The sequence below is a fragment of the Pimephales promelas genome, chromosome 15, assembly GCF_988280905.1.
Source record: "Pimephales promelas chromosome 15, fPimPro1.hap1.1, whole genome shotgun sequence".
NCBI lineage: Eukaryota > Metazoa > Chordata > Actinopteri > Cypriniformes > Leuciscidae > Pimephales > Pimephales promelas.
Genome location: NC_142783.1, coordinates 27,245,259 through 27,272,083, shown reverse-complemented (window position 1 = coordinate 27,272,083; position 26,825 = coordinate 27,245,259). Strand labels below are relative to the sequence as shown.

At 38.5% G+C, this 26,825-nt stretch overlaps 1 protein-coding gene across 1 annotated transcript; it reads left to right on the top strand.

Annotated features, from left to right (window-relative positions):
• Positions 1–3,797: 3,797 nt before the first annotated feature.
• Positions 3,798–26,789, top strand: tmem121aa (transmembrane protein 121Aa). Its single transcript, XM_039674478.2, has 2 exons — positions 3,798–4,010; positions 25,280–26,789. Exon 2 carries the CDS (start codon positions 25,739–25,741, stop codon positions 26,687–26,689), a length of 951 nt encoding a protein of 316 aa, XP_039530412.1. The 5' UTR covers positions 3,798–4,010; positions 25,280–25,738; the 3' UTR covers positions 26,690–26,789.
• The last annotated feature ends 36 nt before the right edge of the window (positions 26,790–26,825 follow it).

Here is a 26,825-nt window from a genome sequence, read left to right as displayed (position 1 = left end):
ATTCAGTCAGTTAATTGTTTTGGACCTAAATAAATCAGTGTTGTTTGAATTCATTATTAATAATTCAGTCATTTCCATTGATATAACCTCCCATCCATTTGGACACCCTTAAAATTTTATGGTGCTTTTGTCAATTTTGAATAAAACAGAAACAATGAGATACTCGTTTCATTTTAACACCTTTCTCTATGCATAGAAAGCAAACAAATAAACATTCTACAGAGAAGCCAAAAGAATGTGCAAAGATTATACAATTCTATTGTCTATTTGTGAACCTAGTCTGAGATGCAGACAGGGCCTGAGCTAGTCTTTGATATGGTAAAGAGTGTTTGAGAGGGGGCATCAGAAGGGTCCTGAAGGGTGGAGAAATCATTTACTGTTGAGCTTTTTTTTAATTTGCTGGACATATGCACACAGCCCAGCACAAGCAGCTCATACTTCATTCACTAATAATCTCCTTGTCATATATTTTGATCCACACACAGACAGACAGAACAAAAAAGAAGAAAACATCAAAAGCCATCCGAGATTTGATCCATCTGTGAATACGAAGCCTTTTAGCATTCTGTGAGTGAGGGAGAAAGAATCACTCACAGGACAGCAGCTTAAGGGCCATTACTCGTTCATTAGACAAAGAATAAACAAGAACTCCGCTATCTATATTTTAAAATGAAAGATGTGTAGGAAGTAAATCTGCATTTAGAAGTAAATCTCTATTTGATCTAGTAGCAGGTTTTCGGAAAGGACTGTTTTCCTTCATTGCTTTTCAAAATGCCTTTCAGCCTCGAGTTTCTATATGCAAGGCAAAAGAATCCATCACTCCTCACAGAAAGAATACACGAGAGGGAATACAAGTTTACACACCTATAAAATGAATCACGTAGATGCTGAGCTGAAAAAAAATGTGAATTGAAATTATTTATTCTTTAACTTCAGTGCGATATAGTAGGCTACACACGGATTGTTCACATGTACAATTTGATATATTTTAAGCAACAGTGAGCCATTTAAAATTTAATAGAGCCATTGTTTCACCCTGCAGCAGCCAGACCTAACAAGGCCACCGATTTTAGTAGCAAATGAAGATGTTAACGCCCACGTGAACTTTTCAACACACTGCTAATTAGTTTGGCCGAGCTGTAGAGGACTAATGAGAGGTGGTGCGCGAGCCACACGATGTCAGACTGCTACAGGGATAGCAAGCGAAGGGGAAGCCGAGCGTGTGAAATCGGAGTGATGTTTAATTAAAACTACATGTCTTAAATGCTGCCAGCTCAACAACAGTCCAACAGTCTCCCAATAAACGTCTGTCCATCCGAATGGCGCCTAATGAGGGAGCATGTGGTTAGGTGGTTCGATATTGAATTAAACTTGGGGTAGACAGACAACTCTTTCTCTTTTGTTCTTGATTTCTCTTTTTCTTAGTTGTTAAAAGCTTTATGCACTCTTCTCTTGAATCTCAAATCGAATGTATTTTTTCCCTATTATATGAGGAGGCCTTCAATCACTGTGTTGTGTATTCTCGCTTATGTATTCATTTATGGATGCTTCTATATGAGCAACCCTACATGCATCTTGTTTACATTCATGTTGTTGGTGAGAAGGTTCATTACAGCGGGTTTTGTTGCAAATGTGCTAGTGTCAAGATTCTTCTCTATATCTTGTGGAGAAAGACCCTAGAGTGGAATTTCTTTGTCTCTTGGGTAACTTCATTTCCAAGTCTTTCTTTCTGTTCATGTGTGCCAAAACATGATGCATTATTTATTTATTTCTTAACACAGATCCAATTAGTTGTGTTTGAAAAATTCATAAGGCAAAGAGAGTTGTGTGCAATGATACCCCAAGAAAGGAACTTTCTGTGTATTTTATCTTTAGCGAATATCTTGTTATATTTCAGATGCAGGCAGAATTTGAGCATTCAAAGTTGCCAGGTAACTGTATTGTCATGGCTCACTCACAAATTATGTATGTATATGAAATAATAACCTCACAATATGTTTACAGGCATACAATCACCTTTTGGTGTGATGCTCTGCAGTTATGCCTCATTTCCAGAGAAACTGAGCCAAAATACACCATGATGTTGTACATCATGATCATGAAATATTTATGCTTAAGGCACACACTGTAAAATAAAAATGATGCAGTGCTTTTGAAAATTTCTTGAATATTTCATAACTATTTAACATATTTTTTATTTTTGTAATTAAATGTTTTTGAGTTAATTTAAAAATGATAAAAATCCACTCCTTTTGTTGTGAAAAGTTTTTATCATTCTGATTAATTATTGAGTAAATCCCACATGAAGGAGCAGTTATTAATTAAAGCATTTCTGTTATGTCTAATCATGCATTTTGCTTCCAATTAAGGTTATTAGTCCCATTTGCCTTCTTCCCAGCATGCTCTGGGTCATTAGTACTCGCAGTTGCATTGTTTGACATTTTGCTGTTTACTTTATACTGTTGGTGTTGTTGATTGTGTTGTCACATTTAGCAGTTTGTTGTTTTGTAATCTCATAATGCATTTGTTCTTGTTAAAATTATCAATTATTAGATTGTTTGTTGTGTGTCTAGTGTCTTGTGGCATCATGTTATGTTATCAGTAGTTAAATACAAAGTTCTCTCATGAAACTCTAGATATTTCAGACTGATTACAATAGCTGGGTTTCAGTCACGTGATTGACTTGCGCAATTCAGATGAAGGGCAGGGAGTGAAGAGCAATGGACGAGATGAATGAAAAGTACGCACTGTACTACATTACACACTATTACAAGAGAAATAAATAAACAAAAAAACAAACATATGTTGGACGTGATCCTTACGTTATGAAGAGGAGCGATTTTTTAACTGAATTGAAAGATTTTCCAGCCATCAAGGCGGTAGATATCAGCAACTACCTCATCTTGCAGACATACTTTGATTTAACGAAGTTCGGAAACATCACACGTTACACAAACATAGCCACTTAATTTGTATTAACTCACCTTTGACGAAGTGATAACTGCACAGGCATTTTCCCATTCGGCTCCTCCCGACTCAAGGTTTGCAAGCCATTTTTCCTGAGTTTTTCGTCAATTTCTTGCATCTAAAAGACAACGAGCGCAGCACTGAAAAGGGGCCGGGCTACATAAGGTCTGTAGGGCACAGCTGATTGGTTCCTGCCATATCAATAGCCAATTATCTTGCTGCTCAACCTTCAAATACTTGGTCAGCATTTGCTGTGGCTGTTTCAGAGCGCTTTCAGAAACCCTCCATCTTCCCCAGCTCCACATGTATCCGCTAGGGCAGTGCTCAAAGTAGGCCAGTACGCACCGAAATCTGTAGGCTATTTTAATCAGTAGCGTCTTACGTATTCTCACATGTTAGTTTAATTTGTGCCCCCATCCTCATTTTAGTTATAAAGAATACTTGCACAAAATGATATTTAGTAGTCTACTAATGCTGGTTCTTTGATTATAATTAACTCAGATATAGCCTACAGTAAGTGTTCTATATGATCTGTTCAATTTTTAAAAATAAAAATGTCGAAATTGCATTCTAAACGTTGCATTTTATTAATTTTCAGTAGATACTGTATGTTTTTTTAAAGTGCACACGATATTAGTGGGGGTTTCATTTAGCTGTTGTATTGTCCAATAAAAGGTGGAGGCATTGGACTGACGGTCTCCCAACATAAGCAAATTGCCAATAAATTATGTTCTCTGACTGCTGGGAGGGTGAGGGAAGAGACTGAATCACTGATTCAAGAGAGGGAGAGGGAGCGAGAGTGAGAGAGTGAGAGAGAGAGAGAGAGAGAGTACCGTGGATCGGACTGACGAGCACCGGCCCGCACGCGCGTGTCTCTTTCCTCTCTCTCACACGCGTTTCACTAGTTTTGACAAGGGTTTGCATTCTTTTGGAGGCGACATCTCTTGTTTTCCATCAGCGCGCGCTTGATGCGGATTAAATCACTCTAGAAACATCAATCTCGTCTCAGAGTGGATCAGCACCTTGGACAGCGGATGCCAGAGGTACAATCTGCTGAACGGTCTGTTTGGATGAGGGAGGGTTTCCTGTCAAAATCATGAATTACCCGTTGTGCAATGAGCTGTGGCGAGCACATAAGGCGCGTTGTGCTCCTTAAATTAATATGAACTTAATTGAACTGACTGCATGAAGGACAATTAGTTAATGGCTGGCTGAGTACATGCGTGGATAAAAAAAGTATCGCGATTTATGTCGGTGCTTCTAATAGGTTCGAGTTTTAGAGCAGTTTCTGTGGCTAAAGTATCCGTTCATGAATTATTGAGACAGCTAGCACTTTTAGCTAACTAATGGGATTGTGAGATTGCAAAACTATCGGCTAAAGATTGTTAAATGAAAGAAGAAAGCAAAATTCGAGGCTTTGATGATAGTCACTGTTGTCTAACAACGTCTATTTTTAATCTTGTAAATGATTTTAGTTTGAGTTGATTGTCAAGTAACATTTATTTTTATAGTGCTTTGTTTCACAATCATTACATATTGTTGGCTAATACACGATGTAAAAGTAACGATTCAGACTGTTTCTCCATGATGGTGGTTTTGATTCATCTAAGTGATTCACCTAGGATTTGGACACTTGGAGGTTAAGTCATATGCTAAGTGAGCATTAGGCTAGGCTTCTGTGAAATGAAATAATTGAATCGTTCACTCGAATCGTTTAGCAACTCAGAATTGCCTTTTATTACGTTGTAAATGGTAAACTGCAATATACGTCAAGGAGCTACAGTATCTTATAGCCTAACTATGGTTTTGTTGGTGTAACTTAACATATTTATGTTGATTCCGTAATGTTAAATACAATTTTAATTTGAAATCAATTTTAATAAAACCGATTGATTTAGCCTAGATGTTAGCCTACCACATGAAGCAAAATTTTAGGTTACCATTTTTTCAGTGTATTTTTCACGTCCACTGGGCATGATTTTAATCAATCTATAACAAAGTCTATAAAATTAAATAGCCTACACTGTGATGCCATTTTTAATAAGTTCATCAGTCATTTTTCGACTAACAGCACCTTCATCCTTCTAGTAACTAAACTGTTTCATGTCGAACTGAACATTCCTCATTCAGTAGATCCTTGTTCAATAATGCGATGCCTGTTCGTTAGCCTACGTTCGTAAATACCGTTTTTGGTATGTAATACCAGTCAGTTTTTGGAAGAAGAGAAAAACTGTCACGAAAAAGATTCGTTAAAAGATTCATAAACGTTCCATAAGGAAACCCATCACTGGCTCGAAATATTCCGGACTCTCCACACTTCATTTATTTCTCTAAGTTTTAACAATACGTTTTTCAAACAATGGTTTCTGTTTTCATTGCCTGAATATCAAACGACTTCTCCAGCGTTTCCACTTACAATGAATGGCTCGAAGCCCGCGGGCATTTTCAAGCGCTCTGCAGTGTGTGGAAGCCGAAAGACCCCACGTGACACATAAACAACCTGAGGGATCCTCAAACCCTTTCACCTCTTGACCATGCATGCACTTTTATCGGCAGCTTTGCTTACAACAAGTGTTTTTTTTTTCGAAGTCATTTTATTTCTAGGCACAAATCTTAGTTATAACTTAGGCTTTGCTTCAAAACGCTTATGAAGCTACTGGCCAGGAAACAGGTAGCATAGGCTACAATCAAACCGTTGTTTTGCCCAACAAATATTTGTAAATGTTTTGAAGTACACATTGAAACAAACATACAACATTTGTGTAACTGGAATTTTGATTTGATTTGAATTCCCTCATGAATTTTGTGAATTTCACAGTTTCATTGTTCAGTGTTGAAATCTTTGAGTAAGAAATATGTCATCTGAGTAACATTTTGAGTGCTTGAGAATCTGTGCCTGTCACACCGGACAGTTTATATAGTCAGTAAGCCTAAACAAATTAATAACCTGCTTGAGTGATTTAGAGACATTTATGTGGGAAAGAAATAACTTTTATAAAAAAAAAGTCAAAAGTGACAGTGTCAGTTTTATGATGACTTTAAGTTACCTCTCCCATTGATCTGATTATTGCACACAAAATTGCCAAGGGTTTGCTGCAGGAAAATCAGTACTTTATCTCACTTCCTGTGCATAAAAACTGAATTGGGCTTTTCAGTTCATCCATTATCAGGACACAAGTATGGCCGGTACATTCTCACCCCAGCTACTTAAGTTCCACCTGCGGGTTTCCAATCTTCCTCTGGGTTTCATAAGTGTGACATGACCGCCTCCATTTGCAGGCAGACAGGCATAGCTGCCTCCCTGCCAGTCCAAACCCCCCACTGGCTAATTACTGACACAATGTCAGCATGGACAGCTGGCAAGGCCATTTTGTGAAGTGAAGCATTTGACCGGGGGTTAGCTGGATGGAGTCCTTTCCACTGAGTTTTGCATCAGTAGGAGGCCTGGATGCCCACATCAAACACTGCAGCAGTGCCCATGAGACAACATGCTGAATGCACATACACAGCCCTTCGGCACTGTGGAATGATGGTTGAGATGGACTGGTTGTGCTCATTAGAGATAGTTGGATTACTCTAGAGTGTGTGTGTTGTAATTTGCTGGAAGGACTTTTAAGGGGTAGCTGTCATTCTAGATAGCTCATATCTGATCACATATGCCTCCAGTGCACCGTTAACTATACCAGAATCAGAATTGTATTCATCTGCCATGTAAACAACTTCTTAGAAGGAAGGCGACTTGGTGAGTTGCTCCCTAGGTAACAGTAAACCTACATAATTCCAATGAACACAGTTTATGCAGTGCTGAAGTACAGGAGAGGAATGTTTAATATTCTGCAGTTATGTTCAGAATTTATTGGTGAAGTAAATATTGTTTAAGTTAGATAAGCACATATTTGCATGATTTGAAGGACAAGATTTAAGCCTCAGACTTAAACGCATGTTCCTGGGGGCGGGGTTTATGTAAATTTTAGGGTTTGGTGATGTCACAAACTCGTGAAGAAGCTTCCCTATCAGTCATTTGTTGTAGTCCTTAAAAGCGATTTCTGTAGACGAAAATATCTCTGTTTGTTTTAAACTTTGAGCGATGTAACTTTGCAGATGTTGTTTATGCTCAAAGAGCAACATTACATAAGAGGATACAATAAAATGTGCATTTCCCTATCCTTGAAAAAAAAAATCCAATTTCCATCACAGAATTCTGTTTAACCTAACACATGATTTTGTGTATTAAGTATACATAAAATGCTAGTAGGGATAAGATAATATAGTTCACCCAAAAATTCGAAAATTTACTCACCCTCAAGTTGTTCCAAGCATATAGGATTTGGTTAAGCTTCTAAACATTTTTAACAATTAAAATATTTCTTATGAAACTTATAGAGAGGTTTCTGTCCATCAATTGAAAGTCCAGGTAACCCAAACTTAAAGGGAGAGTTCAACCAAAAAATGTTCAAAACCACTCTTTTGTTGTCCCAAACCTTTTGTTGAGTTACTTTCTTCTGTTGAACACAAAATATGATATTATGAAGAATGTTGATTATCATTACCCCGTTATTGTAAAAACTATAATAAGCGAATAGTATATATGGGAACAGGACAGTATAAAGTGCTACCGAAATCACTTTTAGATAAAAGACAAAATGTGTGAGAGTTTGAAAAGTATGTCTACTCTCTGCTTTCTATGCATCTGCCTATGCAGGTCTACTTTCTAAAAGTCCTCAGGCCCAAAAGTGCCCATAGTTAGGGGGTTGGGTGATGTCTATATGTAAAGTGGTTTGGGCTGAATTAACTGCAGAAATGTAAAACCTAGGGTTAGGGGTTTGGAAAAATCCCCAAACAAAATGTCTAAGTAAAATCAATGCTGTGCTGCTTTACAAGCACCGTAATCAATAGCATTAGTCTGAACCCAAAAAAAAAAAAAAATCTACTGTGCCCAATTTTAGCAGAGTAATTCATTGTCCCAACTGAACATTAGTTCCCATGACAACCTAGTCATCTATTAGTTCTCTGGCATCATGACAATGGTACAGTAGCCAACATACTTTCACATGACAAATGTTCCAAAGCAAATGGAGTTCCTTTCAGTGTGTGAGATGTCATTTTAGAGCTGAAAAGCTCATAACGACTCGGCTTGCTTCTGCCTTTGTGTGTCGTGTACTGTGTGAAGTAACGTGTTCTGCTGTGACGGATATATTAGTCAGGTTTGGTCCTCTTCCCTGATGCTGGATGACAGTGCATCACACATTCTACCTTAGAAATATCTGACAATGAAATCAACTTGGGAATCCATGTGAAAGACTCCTTCCAGACTGACTTTTTTTCTACAATAAAAATTCACCATGACATGTCTTGCCTTACTGAGCACTATGGGTCTGCCTTCAAGAGTCACCAAAAATATAGCTATTACAGATTTACACTTGAATAGTGTGTGTTTCCGTTGACGTACGTACCTGGACAGGAGAGTGCAGCCCTTCTATAACAGTAGCATAAAGGCAGAGACCGGGGAGCCTCAGAGCAGCAACCGCGTAAGAGCGCGTGGGGCCTGAATTGAATCACCTTTCAGAGAGGGAGAGGGAAAGATAAAGTCAGAGAGAGACAGATAGAGGCTGCAAAGATAACATCAATGTGCCACAATGTGTGATTGCAGTGGTTACTGCCTCTTTTGTAGCAGATTTGGAGCTCTAAGTCGTTCCATTTGTTGTCTCTCAGCGTAGCAAGCATGAAAATGGTGAGACTTGTGTGGTCACGAGCCTGTTTCTAAGCTTACTGAGATGCATTTCATTCTTTGCAAATGGTTTATGATTCTAATATATTTATATATTCTATTTTTTATGTATAAGGGACCAAAATAATAAACTTAGGAGGAGAACAAATGCAATACTGTAAAATTGTATGTAAAAATATAAAATGTAAAAACCCATATCCCGATCTAACAGTTGCGGATTCCTCAGACGCCCAGAACTTGTCAAGTTCTGTTCATGCCAATGATGTCGATGCCTGTTGTTGAGTCTGTACGTCGCATGCGCTCCCCTTCTTTCAGGGACATCTCGATGTAGGAATCTATTACGAGATGGCTGAACCCCGGCTCTTGGCAGTGGGATGATGTTGAGCTGATGATGGTATTGATGACAGCACCTAAAGTGGGGAATTGTACTAGAGGCATCTGTCACATCTTCGACATGAAGTCTACCACATCCACAACATGAGTGGCATAAGTAGACTCAGGACTCCATTGGGTGAGATCAAGTCATGGCTCAATCTCACTGACAGGTTTTGACTTGTTGACGTGAGCTGGTCACCATCAAACCGGGGAGATGCTGAAAGCACATCATGAGAAAGTATCTGCCGGATACTCATGCCCGGCTCCTTAGCAATGTCATACTCCTATGTGCCTCAGATAGGTATTTGGATGAGACTAACTTCTGCTCCTTCATGCTGATTGTCAGTGTCTTCTGTGGTTATTCGTTGAACTGAGGTAGTTTTCTGTTTGATACAGCTGTGCTAATTGTCTTGTCTTCTCAACTAACCTCTCCTGCCTGCAGGGTCCGGTTGATCAATTGGTGCGATGCTCAATAGTAAGATGAAAGAAAGCCCTTTTAAGGTCAAAATCACCCAAAATGGTTAAATCAATGGCAGAAATGAATTCCTCATACCTTAATTAGTCAAAATAAAGGTATTACATGTGTATAAACGTTCAGAAACAAAGAAGTTGGATTTTCATCATCATCAAATTGGCAGACATTTTTGATTTGACGATCATGTAATTCGTGGCACTATGGCGGCTTTGTAGCACCAAATTGCTACGGGTCCATAGGCCAGGTCAAGGATTAAATTGTCTGCTAATCTGAATATGGAGGAATATTGTGGTTATGTTCCTGTATCCAGGTACAAATGATGATGCTTAAAAGGACAGTTGACCCAATTATAAATTATAATTATTTACTAACCCTTTTGAGTTTTACTTTCTTTTTTCTGTGGACCACAATCAGCAGTCAAGCAAGCATTTTTGTGAATAATAATTAAATTTCATTGTTTCTCACACAAAGCTATCATATTGTTTCAGAAGACTTTTTTTGGAGCTTGACAAACCCTGGTCCTCTTATATTTCCATTGGAGCATCATGAACATTTTATATTTTTCAAAAATGTTATATTTTTGGGTGAACTATCCCCTTGATATATTTGCTTAGATTCATCAGGCTTGATAATTAATCTGTATTGCAGTGTAATTCCATACACATAACTTCCCCCAATGTGGTTTAATAAAATATGATGCACCTAAAGCATTAATTCTGTATCCTTAGCCTGCTTAGGTAAATATCATGAACATAATTAAAACACTTTTTATTAGACCCTTAGGCAAGAAATGTAAATGTGACCCATAATGCAGAAGAAACCTAAGTTTGAAGTATGAAGAGCTTGAAGTAAAGTAAATGACAGAATGATTTTGGATTTTTAAGGTGCACTATGTAACTTTTGGCCCTCAGGCAGTTAAAAAAAAACTGCATGCATTTTCCATGCTCTCCATCTCTGAATAGCTCAGCCAATGTTGATTTTAATCTTATTACGAGCTCTGTCATGTTTTTCTTTTGTCTTTTTTTAAACGTCTGATTCTCCAGAGGTTCAAGATTTAGCGTGCTATTTATCAACCTTTTCTCGCTCGTTGTAACAACTATGGCACTCCCACATGCGCCAAAGTAGCCGTAGCAATTTTTCTCTATTTACGGATATAACGAAACACTCACAGACGAGTGACGTAAGTACTTCATTTTGCGCAAAAAGCATCCTGTTCAGTCTAAAATATAAGCACTTATAATGTGCATACCACAGTGAATTAGGGTAAGATGAAAACAAGTTTGGAAGAAGGATTATTTCAATTTAGTTCATTTTAAAATAACATCTAATAGCGGTCCTAAAAGGTCACATATCGGTTTCTAGTCTTTCAGCTTTACACAATCCTAGTCCCCCGTCTCTCTTTAACGTGTCAAAGCTGTTGTGCTGCAAACACCTTGGGTTGCTCAAAGCTCCAGCTCTTATATGAACAGAGTAGAGGAGGCACAAGAGTGGAAGAGAAGCGATACGCTCTTCTCCTTCTTAGTACAGCACTGGGGACAGTTGTGTCACGCTGAGATAAAGAATCTCGTGGACGTGAGAAGACTCCCAATGCCCGGCTTGGCAAAGTTCTGCAGTTTAAAGCCTCCCTGTCATCTCTAACCAGAAAGACATAAATAGTAAGCGCTAGAGCTTTCTGGGTCTCGCCTCATGCCTTTCCCTGATTTTGTGGCTGAGATTCCCATGGGAATGACTGAGACAGTAGAACAATGCAGCTGAGAAATTAAAAGATAAATCCTGCCAGTGAGACAGGGTCTGCATTCTAATATCTAATATCTATTCTAATATCTCAGAATGAAGTTGTAAGGAAGATTCTCCACTGAATGGGATTTTAGAGCTTGATTCTGGACAAAAATCCTGTCGTCATATACTCATCTTGATGAAGATTTATGTATCTTTATATAAAGATGATTTTATATATATATATATATATATATATATATATAAATTAATTTGTAATATCATATTTTTGTGCATGAAACTATAGCTTTTTTAAAATTTTACAAGAGGATAATTTGGTGGTTGTTGGGTTCAGTAACTTCTGTCTAGTTTATATGTTGGTTTGGTGACAGAGCTCTGACATTATAGTTATAGTCCTGTCTGTTGTGAGCACATGGCTTGTCATGTGTTTCCTTGCGCCATTTGCTCTCCTGTCTTGTCATCTGATTATTGATTAATTTGCCCCTCCTGCTTTCCTTGTTAACCTCTTTTGTTTGCCTCCCTAATTAGGCCCTGTTTACACGAGAACGCTCACGGGTGAAAACGTAAAAATATTGTATCGGATGTGCCTTTTGTTTACATGGTGACGGCATTTTTGGGGTTTAAAAACGCAAAAAAGTGAAACCACCCTCCAGAGTGGAAATCTTAAAAACGCTCCACCACCGCGTTCCCGTGTAAAGGGTAAAACGCAAAAGTCTGCTAGACAGAGAAGGTTGTATGCAGGCGCACAGACTTGTTGTTGTTGTGTGGCAGTGCTCCACATCGCCACCTAGCTGCCTGGAGTGCTCACTATATCAAATTTCCCACATTTTTGCGTCATCATATGCACGCATCATATGCGCCCATAACACTCGTCTAAACGCAGAATAAAAAGCGATAACGCAACGCATTTTCTCTTCTGATCGTTTCCGTGTAAACATTGCCTCTCCCTGTGTTTGCAGTCCTGTGCTGGTTTGTCACTCTAAGGCCACGTTTACACAAAGCCAGGTATTTAGCCAAACAAATATTTTCCCCCTCTTCGTTTTCAAAAATAACATCGTGCACACACCCACATAAATGTGTAGGCAGTGTAGTGTAGGGAGAAGGATAAAGCCATGCAAGCCAATCAGAATCCTCAGAATCGACAAGAGAGAACCTAAAACCCCGTTTCTCCCAGTTCACACGATAACACATAATCAGCGTTTTCAGAAATCTCCACTTTGGCCAGAGTTTTTAGAAATAATCGTTTTCTGTGATAAAAACGGGGTTTTCATGTAAACGAGAGGCCGTTTACATGAAACCGCAGGGAAATATATGAGTTTTGCCTTCGTGTAAACGGGGCCTATGTATCCTCGTGTTTCTGCCACAGTCAAGTTTTGATATGCCGTTCTTGTTTTCCCCCTCGGGGTATTTTTGTTTGTATTTGTATTTTACCTCTTAATTAAAGATCCTTAATTTCCCGCACTTGAATCCTCGCTTCACCTTTATTCCATCTGTGATGGTTGGCATCAAAAAGTTTGAAAACACCTGGTCTAGGAGACTGTGAAAAAGCTGAAAAAAAAAAGATTTTGAATGTGAGAGGGATACAGATTAGACAACGGCTGACCTGAGAATACTTTGTAACAAGGAAAGTGATGTTAGGATTAATTGGAGTGTCAAGAAGAACAATCTGCAAAGGAAAGATGTAAAAGTATCAGAGAGAGTAGTGAGATAAGAACAAAAAGAAGTGTTCTGAGAATTAAAGTTTTACAGTATCCTTCACTGTGAAAGTGGTCTGCTCTTTATGTGTCATACCTTAGAATAAGAATCTGAACCAAAGAGCCCAACACCTATGCTCTCTTTGAAATCATTTCTCTCTTTTTTTTCACACAGAGTAGTGCACAGCATGAAGGCAGCTCATTAAGTATGATGCTTGTGATGGGTGTTTCCACTTCCAGTGAAATGAAATGGCAACATTCGAAGAGACAAATCAATAGGTTAATGAGTAAGTTGAGAGGAAAAACAGCATTTTTTTCCACAAAAGCTCTCCACGGACTTGAAAACGGTCATTGGAAGCTGTTATTTTGCAGGCTGCATTTAGACTTGATAGATTTCCATGTAGGAAGCGTCAAGTACTTTGCAAATAATTGTTGCAATAAGGGAATTCATTTTCAGTTTTTCTAAAAAAAAAAAAAATACTGTCAAAAGCTTTGTTTTGGTTCAATGGTGTGAAATATCTTTGTCTGATTTTGCTTTATGAAAGTGCCTTTGTGATTTAGTTAATTAACCCTGTCTTGTGATTTTGATGCCCAGAGTCTTGTCTACATACAGCTTCAGTGTACTTATTCAACTAAATTTGAAGAAATTTAGTGCTGCACTATAAATGCGTTTGGTGCTTGCTATAGTTACTAAGTTATATGGTTTCTTAAGTCATAAAAGTCTAAAATCCCTGTGATACTCTGCTACCTATATGAATTAGGTCTAGGGTGTAGATATTAAGGTTTAAAATGGTTACAATAAATGTAAGGATTTGGTCTGTATGGGCACTAAATTAATATTGTGAGTTTTGATCACGTCACTTAAAGGAACAGTTCACCCAAAAATGAAAATCTGTCATTAATTACACACCCCCATGTTGATCCAAACCAGAAAGACTTTTGATCATCTTCAGAATATACAAATGAAGAAATTTTTGATGAAATCTAAAAGCTTTCTGTCCCTCCATTGACAGCTACGTAACTACTACTTTGACGCTTCAAAAAGTTTAGTCCAAGTATTCTGAAGAGACACAATCACTTTATATGATGAACATTTTTTCACATATGTGAACATAAACAGAAGCTCAACCAAACCTGCTTGACTCATATAACCAATCTGAAGGATTTGTTAGATTCCATTAACTAAGAGCCTCTTCTGTATTATTAACACAAGTGTAATAAATTACATTATATTAAAAAAAAGACAAACAAGACTAAATCAACACAGCTAATAAATGAATAAAGTGCATGTGATGCATACAGTACGATTAAGTTGATTGTGGCTGTGGCAGAGTTACATTATCTTATGGGAAGATAAGTGTCTAAAATATAAATAAAGTGAAGATCCTTATTATGCATCAAACAAATAAACGAAAGATCAGCTATATGGCCTCTAATGACCTTTACACTAATAATATACAACAATGCCAAGGTTTCTGGAAGGAGGTTAGGTTAAGTGATATTTACGTTCGACACATGGTCGAGTGAGCAGTCCGATGGCGGTGATCCTTTGGTTGTAACAATGTATTAGGGAAATGAGCTAGAATCTGTTTCAACAGCCTTGAACACAAAAGCTCTGTGGGATGCTGATTTCCTGACGCACTAAAAAGGGTCCTAAAATCTGGAACAGATGAGGCCCTGAAGTCGGTGCAAGTGCCTTAACAATCTGGAATACGCAGACTACGCTGTAATTGTTACAGTCTCACCTCTGCAGGTGTGTCTGTTACCGTATCTCCAGATGGGAGACTCTGAATGGTATTTCCACAATTGTCTCAGCGGATTACTTTGTAGATTAAGATGTTGTACAACAAATAGCTGTCACTGAGAACACTTATTTTCCTTAAGTATGAAATGAATGTGTGTAGTTTGAGTTTTCCGAACATAGTTATGAATGGGTTGGATCAACCCGGTCTCACCCCAAGACGTCATATAACTGACGTTTTGGGACGTCTTTTGACCATACGCCTTTTTAGGGCCCCCTTAAACGTCGGTAGATGAGGTTATGGGATCCTAACTCTACCCCATACCTAAACCTAACCCTAAACCTAACCCGTCACCTAACTGACGTTAAAGGTAAAGCGTCAGTTGTATGACGGCCCGGGATCGCCATCTACCGACGTTTAAGGGGGCCCTAAAAAGGCTGATATTGACATATGGTCAAAATACGTCCCAAAACGTCAGTTATATGACTTTTTGGGATGAGACTGTGTTAGTTGGATGGCTTATTGTGGCCTCGCTTTGTTTCAGCCACTGCTCTTGCATCCAAGAAGTCCTAAAGAACGTTTATGGTGGTTGGCTTAAACGTTAAGGATTAGTCTCATGATGGGTATAGGGCAGAAACTGCATGTGGACCAATGGGAAGTCATGTCCTTCCCGCACTTGATGTGCCTGTGAGTTGTCCTTGCATCCTTATCTGATGGTGTTGGACATTTGTTAGTGTTAGTCCACCAAAGTCCAATCGAACTGTTGCAGTAAAAGGGGGGCTCTTCCAGAAATCTGGGCTCTGGAATGTGCTTGTATCGATTAGAAAACAATACATTTGTATTTGATTGGGATTCATTATAGCTACAAATTTTAAAAATGCCAAAAAAATCTCTCTCTTAAAAGCATAGTTCACCCAAAAATGAAAATTTAGTCATTAATCACTCACCCCCATGCTGTACCAACCCCGTAAGACCTTCATTCATCCTCGGAACACAAATGAAGATATTTTTGATTAAATTTGAGAGGTGGATCACTGCTACATAGGCAACCTGGGATCGAAACTTGACGGCCCAGAAAGTCAATGAAGAAAATGTTTCAATATTCCATGTGACTACAGTGGCTCAACTATAAGTTTATCAAACCATGAGAATACTTTTTGTGCGAAAAACTCCCCAAAATAACGACATTATTCGACTATTTTCTTCCTTGTTGGCCTTAGTTCAAGAGATTTCCACGACGCATGCGCGAGAACTGAACTGAAGTAGTTGAAGGAGGTTGCAGTCGTGGAAATCTCTTGAACTCTCGTCTCAGGTCTACAAGGAAGAAAAGGAATAGTCGAATAAAGTCGTTATTTTTGTTTGTTTTTTCAGTTTTAATCTGTTTTCTAAAGCGCCAGATCAGCATATTAGAATGATTACTGAAAGATCATGTGACACTGAAGCTTTACCATCACATGAATAAATTACAATTTAAAATACATGAAAAATAGAAAACAATTGTAATAATATTAAACAATAATACTGTTTATCCAGTCTTGGTGAGCATAAAAGCTCTTTTTGTCTACTTTCTGTATGACACGAATGAGTATAGTGTCAAGTTTCCATATGCTGGTTGTTGCCTTCTGTGCAACACAAGGTTAGAGTCTGATTTCTTTGTGCACATCGCACAATCCCTCTGGTCCTGCTGAGAGTCTATATGCTGATGCAGTCTTTACTCTATATCCGTTTTCTCATATCTCAGTGTGAATAGCTTCCCATTCTTCCTCGCTCCAGCAGATGCTGCAAGGTCAACCGTCTTCAGGCGCCATGGGGCCTGTCAGACAGCTTTGGTTGGCATCCGGGGAGGTCTTACTTTGATAATGTAGGCAGATGACGAGTGGTGTTCGGTGTTTAAACCGTGGAAAGGGATTCAACATGGCATCGGATCTGCTGTTCCTAGGCTTTTGAGAGAGCTTTGAACATGCAACAGTAGTAAGCAGCACCCCTAAGGGTCCCCCACACAGAACCAGTCATCACAGATCCTGTTACTGCACACTTCATAGGGATGAAGCTGCTCTGAGTGTAGCCACAGAGACAAGAGGAAGGGAGACAAGTGGAAGTGAGGCATTTAAAGGACAGAATGAACGAGGTCACGGCAAAATGAGAGAGGCAGAAGTAGTGCTTGAGGCACATCCCAGACGGACGCAATGCACTCTCTTTTAGTGTGCAAAATATTGAAAGCTCTAGGCATTGTGCCAAGTCGGAAACTCGTGCCACAGATCTCAGGACAGCTGCAATCTTTTTTTAAAAATTGTATGTATCCGGCTTTTTGGTGACAGTTGCTTTCTTTCTTTAATAAGTGTCTTTTCTCTGGCCATGTGCACTACTGTACATGCGTGCTTGGTCTTGTTCTTTACATACACAGTAATTTAGTTGATTCATTTAAGCTTTGCAGTGTGTACATGCCGGAGGTGTTTTCTCTGAGATTGCAAAAAAATATGAGAAAATAATCACCAGTATATAACAGGAAGAGATCTTATGAGAGCTGTTAAACTAAAGTTGCAATTTTCTGCCATTATCTTTTTACCCACAGACTGAGGATTGTTGTCTAATGGTCCAAAAAGATGGTGACTATAAATAATAGGCCGGTGGTAAGAATTAAAACTTAATATGGTTTTACTGTATTATTGTAGTTACTACTATTGAGGCAAAGTATAACATGTTTAGGTATATAACACTTTAAAACAACGTGACCAAAGTACTTCAGTGTGTAAAAATGGCCTTACAATAAACTAACAGGATATAATTAAAAGGTAAAACAACAAGAAGTAAGCTTGAGGAAAAAAAAACTATTAAGAGATTATTCAAATGTGGATATTGTGAGGGAAATGGGTAAAGTATTACAAAGCCTTGGTGCCAGTATTGAAAAGGATTTATGGTTTTTAATCGTGACTATGGAACAGTTAATAACAACTGAGAGAAAGAAGATCCAAAATATAAATAAGGGCAAGTTCACTCAGAGCTTTAAATACAAATACCAAAATCTTAAAATTAATTCTGTATTTTACTGGTCGCCAATGAAGTGAGGCTATAAGATTTATTATAACAAATGAAGACCAATTCACACTGCGACCGATGGCAATAGATTATTTGTTGGATTTTTGTCGGATCAGTGTGTTACTCCTGTCGGTGACTGTTGGAGCTTGATTTTGGCGATTCAACATGTTAAATCAGCTTTTGTCTGGTCGTGGATTGTCTTAGAAGTTATTGACTGTAATCTAGTGATTGTCCATGTTGGTTGGCGTCAGTTGATGCTGTGTGAAATGGCCTTGAAGTGTTACAAAAAGCAAGCCTATAACTAAATATAAGAATAGCAGTTTCTAAATCATGTTGTGGTCTGGTCATTTTGACCTGGAGAGGTTTTTATTTTTCCCGGAAATGCTAATTAAATGTTATTCCGTTGAAATAAATGCTTACAGACTTCCCAAAATGTGTTGTTCTCTGGTCAAATATGACTTTTAAATGGCCTTTTAAATTCCTTGTAAATCTCTTGTTATGCTGTGTTTTTTTTTGCCAATGTTGGATTCAGTCTTTTTATCCGCTTGTTTTCTTTCAATTAGTGCAGGTTTTATTTATTTTCTGTTTTAAAGCTGATTGATTGTATGCCCCATTGACATGAGCTCAAAGCACCTCAGATTTGTTGAGGTGAATAAGCTTGAGTGAAATGTTTCACTTAAAAACTAAGGTGCATACAATGCTAGTAAAAATCCCATTCATTTCATGCATCAGAATGTGTATTTATTGTTTGTAATTTCACAACTGTAACTAACCACATAAAATACCATTAAAGTCGGAACCACCACTTGTTCTCCCCGAATGTGCCAAATCTGCTGATGTAATTACAATCATTTAGGAAAACGGCTCTAAGGTCTGAGTCGATAGAGAAGGGGATGGGGGCAAAATCCACAGCCTGATACTTTTGCCTCTATTGGTAAAGAAAGAAGCTAAAATACATTGCAGAAGTGTCCAGTCACCCTTGGTATCAACTAATCAATGTAGAGATGTAAATTACATGATATTAGTATTACTTCTGGTGATAATGTACCAAAATCTTAATTATGGAGAGATACTTAATATTTTATCAACAACAAATTTACCAAGCTACCATTCCAACGCATTCTCATCCTTTAGCGTCATATAGAACGCTATATGACAAAATGGCGCTATACTACGCACATGGCACCCGTTAACGTTAATATAACACGCGCTGTGATGGTTAGGTTTAGGTGTGGGGTAGGGTAGGGTAGTCTCATATTACGCGAAGGGATTTATGACGCCTTGTGTGTAGTATAGCGCCGTTTTGTCATATAGCGTTCTATGTGACGCTAAAGGATTAGAACAGGCTGACCATTCGAACAACAGCAACAAATAAAAAATTATTTAAGAAAAAAAAATATATATATATATATATAAAAAAAAAATTATAAAAGGAAGACCCCATGCCGAAGTTGGACATATAGGCGACAGCAATCTGCTTCAACAACTCACAGAAACATGCTTTTTTGAAACGGATATTTAAAAGGACAGAAGGTTCCAAAAAGTGAAAAGAAATTACCCCCAAAAAGCCATCTTAAAGCTGTTAAGGAGAAGAAAATCCTCAAGAGGGGATCCCCACTGCTACAATTTAGTGTGCCTCCTCTATTTTGAAAACCCACCAGCCACCACTGATTTGATGTGATTTGACTTTGACAAATAGTATGCACAAACATTACAGTGCTGGTAGCTTATAGTGTAAATGCTGTTCAATATGGCTAAAAACCTTGTGTAAACATCAAATGGAAGATGAACTGACGTTTCACTTAAAATAGCCAAACGCACAGAGGGGACATTGCCTCCTCTTTGTCTTAAAGGAAGGGTCTTGGCCTGTCACTGAGCAGAAACAAGATAGCGTTATGAGTCTGTGTTGCTGAGCTCAGACTGCTCTTGCTGGTATAGCTCCACAGGGAGTTTTTGCTCATTGCGGCTGCCAGGCTGGATGAACATGTTGATATGATTACTGGAGAGGCCTTCAGGCCGTCAAGCTCTCTATCTGATTCTGCTGAGCTCTGTTTCCTCCCCTCCGGTCCTGTCTGTTCCTGACTGACCTACTCACAGAGTCCATTCATAGTGCCAATGATACATACACAGTCACATGGGAAAAAATTACAGAGGAAACCAATGCCAAGAATGTGCCTGGAGGCTGGGACATATTTTATCCTCAAAATGAGATTAGATTTTTTTTTTTTACATTGTGGCATTATTTTCATAACCTTGTTTCATGGCATTGTTTTCTTGTTAACTTGTTTCTTGTATAAACTCAATTTAGATTTCACAGTACAAAAATAGTCTTTACTTGAAAATATTTCGTTTCTATAACTACCATAAGATGTTACTTGGGTTCTTGAACAATATTCACAGCTGTTAATTGACTGAACAAAACTAAATTAAATTTAAAAAACTACAACTATATATTGAACTAAATTAAAAAAGCAATACAGCATACAGATGCAAAATTGGGGAGGGAATACATTGGGGAAATGCACATAATTGTCTCAAAAATAATGTTAGAAAGTTGAAATAAAAAGCAAAAATAAAAATAGGCATTATTTGCAAAATCTATATTATATATTGCAAAAATAATTTCTTACAGATCTGTTTGGATGTGAAATGTGACCTGGATTTGTTTTTGTTTTTTGTAAGATTTTCCCAACTAGAGCAGAATGCATGCTCATTCATTACCTTACAAAGCCCCTCTCAGATTTTCAGACACTCGCCGTTTTAATTAAGTGAATGAGGGGGAGGAATGCAGTGGAAAGAGGGAGAGAGGTCAATCAATGAGTAGGAGAGTTGAAAGAGAGTATGAAACAGCTCTGGAGAGGACTCCAAAGAGATGGAGGAGGATGTGAGACCTGGCTCATGAGGGTTGGGGGGATGGAGGACCACATGAAGGTGGAAGAGAGGCGAGGAGACGACCTTAGTTTGTACATGACAGAAGTTACATTCTCATGAAATCTATAAGAATTAACGGCTCATTCTTTTCTTTTTTTTTTTTGCAAGAAATACTGAGTACTAAATCAATTTATTTCTGTTAGAATAACTGATAGTTGAATCACTTTCTATAAGAATAACTGACCATTGAACTGATTCATACAATGATTAGTCGAACCTCTTTTTATACTCGCAGTGAAGATGCGCCATATTCACAGAAAACACAGATCATATGCTGGTAATGTTCAGACAGCAGTCTGTGTTTATGTTTTGCAATACCAGGCCATATGTCCATTCTGTGTTTCCACAAGAAAGGCTTTAAAACTACGGTTTGTCTTATCTCTGAGTCTTTTTCTGTAATAACACCAAGATGAAAAGAGAGAAAGAGCACGAAATCCTCTACTTCAAGTTGAAGCACAGAGGGTCTTTTTTTTATTATTATTATACCGAGCAGAAATAAGAGTCACACTCATTATTGTTTTCTTTTATTGGGGGTCTGGCGGATCGGTCTGATGGATGCCTGTTACCACAGCAACACAGCAACGAATAAATATATGTGTGTGTGTGTGTGTGTATATATATATATATATATATATATATGCACACATGCCTATATACTGGCGGTGTTTGCAGGAAAACACAAAGAGGCAGGCAGTAGTAAACACTTTAAATATATGGTGTCCAGATAAAGAGTCACTGTGATAAATCAAACACAGTTTAGTCAAACACAGCTGAAACACAGAACTCATAATGATGGTGACCATAGTAACCGAGTGGTGGGAAAACAACAAAGAAAGGCATGAACTGAAGAAATACAAACTAAAAGTTCTTGAACTGAACTGAATATAATGGTAACACACTGTGTAAACGCATGCATACATGTTGTATGTTCAGCCCCTCACTAATTGCTGAGCTGCCAGCGAATGTGTGACAGAGCCACAGGCTTCTGGCTTTTAAATAAACTATTTTGTTTTTCTATTTGTTAAGTATGCATGAGAAATTAAACATTCAACATCATTTATAAACTTTCTCTCGAAAATATCTTTCGGGAAACTTTGTTGTGTGCTCATTGAAAATTAATAAAGTGTCTCCGGCGCTGTGCAATGCGGAATGCAAAGCACCTCTTGTTTAAACTGCTTAGTAAACTTTGCCTATACTTTCTCTGCTAAGCTTGTTTGGAAGTCACGAGATCTTTCAGTCAGGAGGTGTAAATAACCAAAGAAGGTGCCAGACAGCTCAGTTTAAAATGTGATGCGCCTGCCATAATGTTTTTATTTTATTTTATATTTAATTGTATAAAATACTTTTGCATCGGAGGTATTCATATATTAACTTGTCTCAGATGCTTCACCAAAAATTCCTTTGAAGAAATAAATATTTTGTACTAAAAAAATGTAAATAGCATATCTCATATCATTTGATTTTAGAAGAATTGATAAGAACTATTTGAGTTTATTTTGAAATCTCTGCAGACTTATCGCGATATATTCTGTAAAGTTGTTGTGATCTAGTGGAGATGCAAGTGACATCACTGGGGTCTTTTTCTCAGAAGAAACACCAGACCACACTATTGTGTGCATCCTTTATTCCAATTGCTGTCAAGGACAAAGGACTGAGATATTACAGAGGTCTCATTTGTTATTTATACCGGTTGCAGCTGCAATGCAGCAACCTCATGTGCAATTTATGTTCTGTGCAACTGTGTTGCATTTGGAAGCCAATAGAAAACATAGAGCACTGCTTTTAATGCTTTGCCTTATTGGCTCCTGTGAGTGTCTAGGGTTTGTCTGCTTCACAGAGGGTGGGAGGAGTATTCCTCATGTGTGTATTGATTGGCCTGATGAGCTCGCTCTCTACTACTCCAGACACTTATTTGCTCCCTTGTGTTGTGCCACTTTAATTAAACTCTTGATTTAATGCTCTCACTCCATTTCTCTCTCCACTTACAGTACATTGGGGGAGGAATGTGTGCGCAAGTGCTTGTGTGTCTGAAGAACTATTTCAGAACCAGCTATGGAAAAGCAAGATCTTCTACCAAAAGCCTTGAACTATACCATGAGATGACATTAATTAGTTATTGTTAGGACTGTTTTCCATCTCTGAGTAAAACTTGACTTTATATCTTATAATTTGACTTTATATTTAGCAATTGTGTCTATTTCTCATAATTAGGACTTTGATTCTTTCTCACAGATAAAACTTGTCTTGTAACTGCAACTTTATATATCCCAATTTTACTTTATATTTCACAGCTTTACTTATTTCAAAATGACATTTTTTTAGAAACAGACTTTCATAGAAACCATTTCTTATAAAGGATAGAAACTCAATTAAACCAAACCAAATAGAAAAGTATTTAAAACATTGGCTTAAATTACAACATAATGGAGCAAATTGGAATATTATCTGACTCCAAATGTACAATAAAAGAGACACAATGCTTAACACTAACAATAGAAAAGTCACGATATGGATATGGATTGACTATTTGGACATAGACTTGCCATACAGATACCTGGCTTTAAAAATTGAATAGTGTTGATACATCTCTCAAAGTAGTCAGAAACAGATTTACACACTTTCTCTATATTGTGAACCATCACAAAGATTTCTATTCAAAACCTACAATAAATATACTTCCATCCCTTCCATGTGAAAGTGCAGAAAATAATGTGAGGTATGTGAGATCTGTCATAAAATAAGATCGACCACCCAAGGAAAACAAATACCTGGACACATAAATATAGAATGTCATATTCAAAGAAGCTTAACATTGATACCTTTTTTCATATATGCGTGAGTACATGTACCGTAATATTATTTGAGCCATCCTTCTTTATTATTCAAGATTCATTTGAGGGCTGTAAATAATGGGCTGGAGAGTGGGAACTGTATGTGGTCACAACAATTATACTCTAGTAGGATTGATGTCGTATCTTGCAATGAATTCAGAGTATTTTATGTCAAAATACATCATTAAAGCATTAATCCAGAAATCATGCTTTGTGTGATGTATTTAAAGTCTCAATCTGTGGTTCTCTCCACCCTCTCCAAAATAAATAGTTCAATCTTCCGCTCAGCTGCGCGTTTTTAAACTGAACAGATGAGAGTTCAGAAGGTCAAAGAGTTACATTCTCAGAAAAGAAAATATGTGCACTAGAATAGAAACGAAAGGAAGTACGAGTCTGACCACATTTTGTTCTGAGCAGTCCTATTAAAAGAACAGACCAATTGAGTTACTGCAGATATCATACAAAAAAAATCTACTTTGTTATAGTTTAATATTGGTGGGATCAGAAAATGAAACTTGATTCAAACTGTCACTCAATTATATGTAACAAGGCAATTTTTCTGAGCATGTGCACTTGGCCATCACCCAGTGTAAAGCTAAATGCATTCAAGACGCAATGATAAATGTAGGTACAACTTTGGATTCATGTATTTCTCTCAGTGTACGGATATATTGTGCATGATTTTTATCTCTTTGAGATTGAAATCAATCACTTGAGAAGCTGTATGAGCAAATAGTCTGTGTTTGCTTCCATATATGTGAGCGGCATTGACGTGAACTACCAATAGAGGATTGTGAAGGACCGCTGTGTAAGTAGTGTGCAAAACAAATGTTGCTGTGATTGAAATTTCATCCAAAAGACACAGATCAACGATAATCCCTTGTTTAAATGTATGTGTTGTTCCCAAATATCCCATCTGAAGAGGAAATCTTGTCACAGTAACCTCCAGATGCGACCGTGAGTTGAGTCTTAAAAAGAACACAGTGCTTTCGGAAGAGTTGCTGTATCTTAAAACAGCATTTAAATGTGATGCAGTTTATTTTAACACAACTCGTGTCTACCATGCATACTGAAATCTGAAACGTTTTTGGGGGGATTATTGTCATTCACATCAGGCCACCTCACACCAAGATATCAGAGTTAGTGCACACCCGTCTGCCTGTTGCACATCCAATAATATCTGGCTTTGCAGAAATCCGAGGGTTCCCCGCTGCGTTAGACTCATCATCACTTATTATCACTCTCTCAATAGAAACCGTTGCTATGGAAGCTGGTGACTCAGAGCTCATAGGAATATTAGGGAATGATATTCTGGCTGACACAGTCATACCTAAATATGGATAATGCAGCATAGCGAGGTCGAGCTTATAGAACTCATACAAAAAGGAGGAATTTTCGATTAAAAGTATTCAAAAGTGTTAAATCACTTGTTAAATCAAAAACAAAAATACACCAAAATTATAATTCAGGCTATATTGCGTCGGCCAACCTGCTCTATACTGTAAATGACTTACTTTTACTCACAGAAACACTCTGGATATTTAAACATGACAAATTCAGTACCCTTCAAAACAGCTTTTCAACATAAAAGGCTTAAGAGAAATGTGAAACAAACCCAAGGACTCCCAAGGGATGGTTAGTTACACCTGATTGTGCTAAATTACCACAGTGACCCCTAGTGTTTTGTTTTAAAGCTTCTTCAGTTGGAACAAGGTCAAAAACATCCTCTAAACTGAACAATTTTTTCTTTCTTTAATTAACAGATGCTTCAAGCCGGCAGAGCAGAAAGAGAGCTGTGACCTCCCCTTCCGTCTTCACGACTGACGATACACACTTGGCTCCGATGCAGGAGTAAGTGACGACAACGACAAGAGAACGGCACAGTGTCCAGCAATGCTGTTTATATGGGTCAGCTGACACAGACAAGCAGGCTCATGTCGGTAGGAAATCGACACAATCTGCCTCAGCAGTGGATACACATAGAGATTTATACGATACGGTCACACTGAATCAAAGAGATATTGGCATACTAAAGTAGTGCGGAGGCCATGTAAGGCTCGAAAATGCGGTAAAGAGTGGTCTTTGGACTGTGTGGAGCTTTGCAACACGGGCTCCTCAGTCACCAGCATCGATGGACAACAGTTTGCACGCCATGAACTAACCTTGCTACTTTTTGAAGGATACGATTTGTTCGTTTTTTACTTCGATAAACAGATAGCACCATGGTTCTGCCGCCACCTGACAAGCGGCATGTGTGTTTAACCACCATTGTGATCATGACCAGCATGGCCTTCATGGATGCCTACCTTGTGGAGCAGAACCAGGGCCCACGCAAAATCGGCGTCTGCATCATCGTCCTGGTGGGAGATATTTGCTTTCTTATAGTGCTGCGTTATGTGGCGGTGTGGGTGGGTGCTGAGGTAAGGACTGCGAAGCGTGGCTACGCCATGATCCTCTGGTTCCTCTACATCTTCGTTCTGGAAATCAAGCTCTACTTCGTCTTCCAGAACTACAAGGCTGACCGTAAAAGTCTGGAGACGGTAGCTAGGAAAGCATTGACTTTGTTGCTATCGGTTTGCGTTCCCGGACTGTACCTCGTCCTGGTCGCGCTCGACAGCATGGAGTACGTAAGAACCTTCCGGAAGAAGGAGGACATGCGGGGGCGACTCTTCTGGGTGGCTCTTGACCTTCTGGATGTGCTGGACATCCAGGCTAACCTTTGGGAGCCACAGCGGACAGGTCTGCCAATCTGGGCCGAGGGTCTGATGTTCTTCTACTGCTACATCTTGCTGCTCATCCTGCCTTGTGTTTCTCTGAGCGAAATCAGCGTGCAGGGCGAGCACGTGTCGCCTCAGAAGATGATGCTCTACCCCGTCCTCAGCTTGGTGACCATCAACATAGTCACCATCCTCATCCGAGGTGTCAACATGGTTTTGTTCCAAGACAGCCGAGTCTCGACCATCTTCATCGGGAAGAATGTCGTTGCCATCGCCACTAAGGCCTGCACCTTCCTGGAGTACCGACGGCAAGTTAAGGAGTTTCCCCCGCAAGATCCTGCTGGGATTGCAATGGAGATACAGCACAACTCCGTGCCACACAATCAAACTTTACCAAACGCCACGACCACCCTTCCAGAGGAGCCCTCACCGGCCCGTGAAGTCATTGACACGTGACCAGAGCCGACCAAAATGTCTAGACTTTAGTGTTAGGGGGAAAGAGGAAAATCTTAGTTAGTTCAGACCAGGAAAAGATGAAGTATCTTTCTTCTGGTCCTTTTACTACTGAGCAAGGAGTTCAGCCCTAAGTTTA